The sequence below is a fragment of the Priapulus caudatus genome, unplaced genomic scaffold, assembly GCF_000485595.1.
Source record: "Priapulus caudatus unplaced genomic scaffold, Priapulus_caudatus-5.0.1 Scaffold715, whole genome shotgun sequence".
In the NCBI taxonomy this organism is placed as follows: Eukaryota; Metazoa; Priapulida; class Priapulimorpha; order Priapulimorphida; family Priapulidae; genus Priapulus; species Priapulus caudatus.
The window spans coordinates 205183-212068 of record NW_014577776.1 but is presented as its reverse complement, the minus strand read 5'-3'; the positions used below and the strand labels follow the sequence as shown (position 1 = coordinate 212068).

The 6886-nt window shown below is 50.9% G+C and overlaps 1 protein-coding gene across 1 annotated transcript; it reads left to right on the top strand.

The window, feature by feature from the left end:
- Nucleotides 1-910: 910 nt before the first annotated feature.
- Nucleotides 911-6609, top strand: LOC106813018 (BCL-6 corepressor-like). Its single transcript, XM_014817061.1, has 3 exons — nucleotides 911-1103; nucleotides 5248-5500; nucleotides 6339-6609. The coding sequence occupies exons 1-3, from the start codon at nucleotides 911-913 to the stop codon at nucleotides 6607-6609; spliced, it is 717 nt and encodes a 238-aa protein (XP_014672547.1).
- The last annotated feature ends 277 nt before the right edge of the window (nucleotides 6610-6886 follow it).

The window sequence follows — 6886 nt, the reverse complement described above, 5'->3', positions numbered from 1 at the left end:
GGCGATGCACATGCGCGCGTGTGTGTGTGTGTGTGTGTGCGTGCGTGTACATCGCGTGTGTGTGTGCGTGTATGTCTAATTGTGCGTGTTTTATTTCGTGCGTGGGTGCGTGCGTGCGTAGCATCGCGCGCAGCTGTGTGGTGTGTGGCCGTGTTGCGTGTGGGCGTGTGCGTGTGCGTGTGCCGTGTGCGTGTGGCCGTGTGCGTGTGCGTGTGCGTGTGGCGTGTGCGTGTGCGTGTGCGTGTGCGTGTGCGTGTGGCGTGTGCGTGGTGCGTGGTGTACGTCATATGGCGCGTGTGTGCGTGCGTGGCGTGGCGTGCACATTCGCGTGTGTGTGTGTGTGCGTGGCGTGTACGATCGCGTGTGTGTGCGATGTATGTCCATATGGCGCGTGGCTGTCTTGTGTGTGTAGCTCGGTGGTGTGCCGTGCCGTGTGTGTGTGTGGTGCGTGCATATGCCGCGTTGCTTGCGTGCATGCGTGTACGTCATATGCGCGTGCTTGCGTGCGTGCGTGTACGCCATATGCGCGCCGTGCTTGCGTGCGTGGCGTAATAACATCGCGTGTGTGTGTACGTTCAAGCGCCCAATCATGCGAGTGCTTGTCTTGGGCGTTTTACGCATATTGCACAGGCACAGTCTTAATGTTTCTTGCTACTCTCCCCCTTCGCGGCTATTATGCCGACAATTTGCCTGTAAATGTCATGCAAACGCTCGCTCCTGCAACCACTGTAACATCGACACGCAAACGGATGCCCTGCCGCAACACTGACACATAATATGTGTCAGTGTCTCGGCAGCGTGCGTGCGTGTACATGTGTGTTGGCATATATAATATATTATATTATATTATATTATATTATATTATATATATATAATATATATATATTATATATATATATATGTATATTATATGTCTCGTGCGTATACGTCATATGCGCGTGCTTGTCTCGTCTGCAGGCCAATCCATGACGCCGGCGAGAACGACCACGTGGAGATTGCGCGTCTGCTGCTGTCGTACGGCGCCGACCCGACGCTCGCCACCTACTCCGGCCGCAGTCCGCTGAAGATCGCGCGCAGCAAGCGCATGCGCGAGTTCCTCGAAGGTACGTGTTCTTTTATCACTAGTCGAACATATGTGTGTGTGTGTGAGTAGCGCAGAGCCTGTAGCGATCACATGGCGACTTGACCTTCTAAATGTAATTTTGGAAGCAGTTCCGAGAACTTCAAGATATATACACACATCGTTAGTATCAGGAGTTAGTATATACTTGCGTCATTGTGACGTAGAATGCGGAGGTGGCGTCGAATATGTTTGAGACAGTTTCTGAAAGGTAGCTGTTTTCGTTATTAAATATTTACGTCATTATGACGTAGAGCACACGTAGAATCTAATGTGCGAAGCGGTTTCTCGAAGGTAAACATCTTTTCTATTAATTAATTGCGCCTCTGTGGCGTAGAGCATACACAGAGTATCACACAGGGCCAATGTAGAGACCGCATGTAGACCATATAGAAGCCGCATAGAATCAAGAGCTAATAATACCTATATATTAATCCACATAAAAAATATGGAAATTTCCACGAAGTATTTCTCTTTTCAATCTACGCATCTATGGTATAGAGATCATTGGGGAAGCAATGTCCCTGAATAAGCATTACATTAAACCTTTGTCATACGTTAGTACCTCGTATAACACTCTCCGTCTCCATCCGTAACAAACGTGACAATATAAGTACTATATATAGGTAGCTCAGGGCCCCAGCGGTACCACCAGAAGGCTGATCTCAGAAATATTTTAGTCGTAAAATGTTCTGTGTTATAATGGCACGAATTACTGAGACGTACATGAGCTGTACTACTTCTAAAAACGCCTCTCCCTACGGGTTAGAACTCCTTCGTGCCACTCTAGAACATCTGAGTCTGTGCGGTAGTGTCATTTTAAGACAGTTTTAGGGCAGTGGATAATCATAATGCAGGGGCGTAGCCTGCGGGGGGGGGAAGGGGGCAGCTGCCCCCCTAGATTTTGGAGCAAAACTAAAAAAATAAATTGTTCTACTAAAAGAGAATTGTCGTAGTCAGAATAAAGGCTGTGCATGTACTCAAAAGTGCCTCGAATACCATCTCCTGCGATCTACATTTTCATAATTTTCTGTGGGAGGACCCCCAGACCTCCCACCTGTTTCTCACCCCTCCTTGAAATCCTGGATCCGCCACTGCCCCTCCTAGGAATTTACTCAGCCTTCGGCCCTGTAATGTACAGTGTCCTCTTTATTCCCCGTGACGACGACGAATGCGACGATTTTTTCACGAGATTCGTTTTTCCACGGAATTAGCTCGCTCAGAGCGTAATCGCGTTCACACCGGATGTCGCCCTTTGTCGGAAGTCACGTGCGCGATTAATTAAGCGCGTACCTTACGCCACTAGCGGTGGAAACCGATTAAAATGTTCCGCGACTCTCTCTCGCTGTCTGTCACAGTCTGTCTCTCTCTGTCTCTCTCTCTCTCTCTCTCTCTCTCTCTCTCTCTCTCTCTCTCTCTCTCTTTCTCTCTTTCTCTCTCTCTCTGCTCTCTCTCTCTCTCTCTCTCTCACTCTCACTCTCACTCTCACTCTCACTCTCGCTGCTGTCACTTCGTCTGTCTCTCTCTCTCTCTCTCTCTCTGCTCTCTATCTCTCTCTTCTCTCTCTGCTCTCTCTCTCTCTCTCTCTCTCTCTTCTCTCCCTTCTCTCTCTCTCTCGCTCTCGCTCTCGCTCTCGCTCTCGCTCCTCTCTCTCTGTCTCTCTCTCCCTCTCTCTCTGCGTCTCTCGGCGGCGCGTCCTCTCTCTCTCTACTCTCTCTCTCTCTCTCTCTTGCTCGTTTCTCGCGCCGCCGCTCCCTCTCTTCTCTCTCTCTCTCTTCTCTCTCTCTCTCTCTCTCTCTCTTTCTCTCTCCGTCTTTCTCTCTTTCTCTCTTTCTCTCTGTCTTTCTCTCATTCTCTATGTCTTTCTTTCTTTTTCTATCTCTTTCTTTCTTTCTCTCTCGCTCTGCCTGCGCTCTGTCTCTCTCTCTCCTCGCTCGCTCGCTCTCTTTCTCTCTCTTCTCTCTCTCCTCGCTCTCTCTCTCTTCTCGTCTCTCTCTCTCTCTCTCTCTCTCTCTCTCTCTCTCTCTCTCTCTCTTCTCTCTCTCTCTCTCTCTCTCTCTCTCTCGCTCTCTCTCTCGTTCTCTCTCTCTCTCTCGCTCGCTCTCGCTCTCTCTCGCGCCTTCTCTCTCTCTCTCTCTCTCTCGCTCCTTCTCTTTCTCTCTATCTCTCTCTCTCTCTCTCTCTCTCTCTCTCTCTCGCTCCTTTTTTTCTCTCTATCTCTCTCTCTCGCTCCTCTCTCTCTCTCTCTCTCTTGCCGCTGCGCTGCGCCGCGCGTGTCAGTAGCTGTATGACATGTGCGCTGTAAAGGAAGGATGTTCTCGTTGTTTGCACACCTCTGCCGCTGTCGTGTGCATTTTTAACGACAGCAGAATCCTGACCGTGTCGCGACCCTTCCGACCACACTATGGTGTTCAGTGAACCTTATGATGATGCCTGCGTGCGTGCGTGCGAGCGTGCGTGCGTGCGTGCGTGCGTGCGTAGCGTGAGGTGCGCGTGCGTGCGTGCGTTTGCGTGCGTGCGGTGTGTGTCTGTGTGTGTGTGTGTGTGTGTGTGTGTGTGCCTGCGTACGTGTGCTTGTGCGCGCGTGCGTATATTTATATCTGCATGCTTATTAAAGCGTATAGGCATGGTGCTATCACCAGTCATTCCATCACTGCTAGCCTGTGATGCACTTCTGTCTCAACGTAAACGCTAGCTCTAGTACTATAGCCCTTCCCTGCGGCGGAGCGAAGGGCTATAGTACTAGAGCTATACGTAAACGCCAACCAGCCAGCCAGCCCTCGCCTCCCTCCTCCCCTGCTGCCATCTCTCCCATATCCTCGGCAACCTTTCTCGCTCGTCTCGCCATGTATACTGGTTGGTTAGTCGGGAATGTCTAATGCTTCCTTCGCTGTATACATTCATTCACGTGTGTCATCGTCTCATCGCTGTGCTCGCGTGTGAACAGAGTCTGTCGTCTCTTCATGTACATGCGAGGCGTGACTATCGCGGGGTTAGCCATCCCACGGCAGCGTCGCGCTTAATGCGCTTATTACATATACATATACATATATACATATACATATACATATACATATACATATATATATATATATATATATATATATATATATATATATTACATTACATTACATTCACCTGCTAGCTTCGTCTGCTTCACGTGCTGCAGGTGTGCGTGCGGCGGTCATTCGCCCTCGTTCCGCGCGGGGGCGCCGCGAGCGGGCGCGGTTTTTTTTTTCCGCGCGGCATCGTTAGAGTTGTGTTTCGGCGGCATTAGCGGCGCGTTATGCACGAGGCGCGAGAGCAGCAGCTGCTGCCGCCGTCCGTCCGTCTCCCTAGCGTAGCGTCGTTGTCGGAAATCGATGGTGCATGAGCGACGGGAAAATCATTTCGGGTTGATAGGGAGAAAGTTCGACGGCGCGGCATGTGAACGTAGCGCGGCAGTGGCCAGCGTGTTCTACCCCTATTATCCCTATAATATATATATATTATATATATTATATATATATATATATAATATATATATATATATATTAACCGTGTGCTGCCGCCTTCGGTATAAAAATCGCTCTCTATGTGTGCGTGCGTGCATGGGTGTGTCCGCGCGTGTGCGTGAATATTGTGGTGCGTGCGTGCGCGCGCGCGTGTATGCGTGTCTGTGTGCATGCGTGTGTGTGTGCTGTAGGAAAGCCACACATGTGCGAAACGAGTCACCGGCTGCGCCTGTGTATATAGAGAGAGATACGTACTACTATTTGTTATGCAGTGTTTCACGCCGAGACGCCGTCGTCGTAAAATGTTCGGAATTGGAATTTCCGCGGTATCCTAAGTCACCTGCTGCCCTGATCCAATCAACCGATCAAAGCCATCCGATTTTTGCTAGCAACAGTACGCTTTTGTACTATACACATCGACAGTGTGAAGTCACCTGGCCATGACATTTAATGAGATCTCGGTGCGAATGGTTTGCGGGTAGAAATCATTGTAGAAAAGCTAAAAAATAAAAAAAAGGAACGGTGCGAAATTTTACACAAGCACTCGGCACGCGAGAATGAACCCGTGAAAATGGATACACTATAGATCGTGTTAAGTCATCTCCATCGCTCTCTCGCTCTCTCTCGCTGCAGGTTACTTTGCCGACAGCACGGGCTTTGACTGCGGCACTCCGCCGCAGCCGTGGCAGTTCAGCGCACCGTCGTGCGATCTCGACGCGGCGCCGGCCGAGGACGGCTACGACATCTTTCAGGACATGCCGTCCGACGACGAGCCGACGGCCGACAAGGTCTGTCAGCCGACGTCGCTGCGCGACGTGCTGCACGTGCAGATCAGCGACCGGAAGCCCCCGCTGGTGTACAGCGTCGAAGACAGCAAGACTAAAGAGTAGGCGTTGTTTTTTACTGGCGAGCGGACGCGGGCAACGCCGCGAGCGTCTCACATATGACGGCCTACATCTCGGTTATGACGTCATGTATCACGCTGCTGACGTTATACGTCACGCCTATGACATGACGTCGTACGTGCGTACGATTATGACCTTACACGTCACAGTTATGACATCATTGTTACGATATAGAGCACATATTGCGCTAGGGTTTTCCGTCCAAGCGCGTACACGTTGGCTTATATCTTGCCTGTTCAAACCAAACGCGCGCAAAAGACTTGTTGTAACACAACAAAAACATTTGCCTTTGCTTTTGTATTCTGTGAGCGCACAGCGCAGACATTAGCCTTCTTAGATAGTTTGAAAATCACGTGATCATTAGGTGCGCGTTGATTGATTAATGGGAAGCAAAAGTCTTTTGTCTTGGTCTGCGCTTCGTACACAGCCGACTATGGGACACTGATACAAACCATTTGTCGGATCTCAACGACAATTGTTGGGAGACACGTTTTTCGTGTTTCTGGACAAAGGACGATTATCGGAATTCGTTTCCTGTTGGAAAATGTCTGCTGCGTGCGATGGGTCTTAAACATGTGAATACACACACGCACACACGCACGCACGTATACATACACACATACACGCACGCACACACGTGCACACATACACACATGTATACACACACGAGTTCGCACACGCATACGAAACTTTGGCCCGAACACTCGGACTGTACACTTCGACTTGAATATGTACACTCCGGTCGTCCCCTTATAGACAGGTGACCGCTCTGTGGAGGTTCTCGGCCGCTAAACGCAGGTGTTTTTGTCGTACTTTCAGGATCATACAGATGTACTCGCTCTGTGACGTGCTCAACAACCGTACGCTTACGAAGGACGAGCTGCTGAGGCTGCAACCGGACGTCACCATCAAGAAGTTCAGCTGGTCGGACGTCGCGCGCCGGTCGCTCGGCGACGACGGCCGCGACGGCGACGGCCGCGACGGCGACGGCGACGACGACTCGCGGACGTCGGAGAAGGAAGCGAAGGTTGAGTTCGTCTGCCTCGACGAGCGGCTGCTGCACTTGATGGGCGTGGAGAACGTTTCTTAGCGGCGCGGCGGCGCGCGTCGTCGAGAGACGGTGGCGGAGGGGGCGTGCGCGGAGAAAATCCCGTGATCGATGAAGGTTAGTAGTCGGAGGGAGCGTCTCCTCGTTGTCTGGCTGTCGGCCGCGCGCGAGATTTTCCTTTGTACCAAACTCTGTATATTCGTTACGGCGCGTGTTGTCGCCGTGAAACGACGACGTCTGCATTCTTTTAAAGTAGGAAGGCATCGTCGGCGTCGGTATATACGGATGAGTCGGGATGGAGGCAGCACGTATTACTAGA

Excerpts from the sequence above, each read along its gene's own strand:
- LOC106813018 (XM_014817061.1), top strand. The coding sequence starts at position 911 with ATGTCTCGTGCGTATACGTCATATGCGCGTGCTTGTCTCGTCTGCAGG. Across the intron at positions 1,104-5,247 it reads CATGCGCGAGTTCCTCGAAG|GTTACTTTGCCGACAGCACG; the intron begins GTACGTGTTCTT and ends CTCTCGCTGCAG. Across the intron at positions 5,501-6,338 it reads GAAGACAGCAAGACTAAAGA|GATCATACAGATGTACTCGC; the intron begins GTAGGCGTTGTT and ends TCGTACTTTCAG.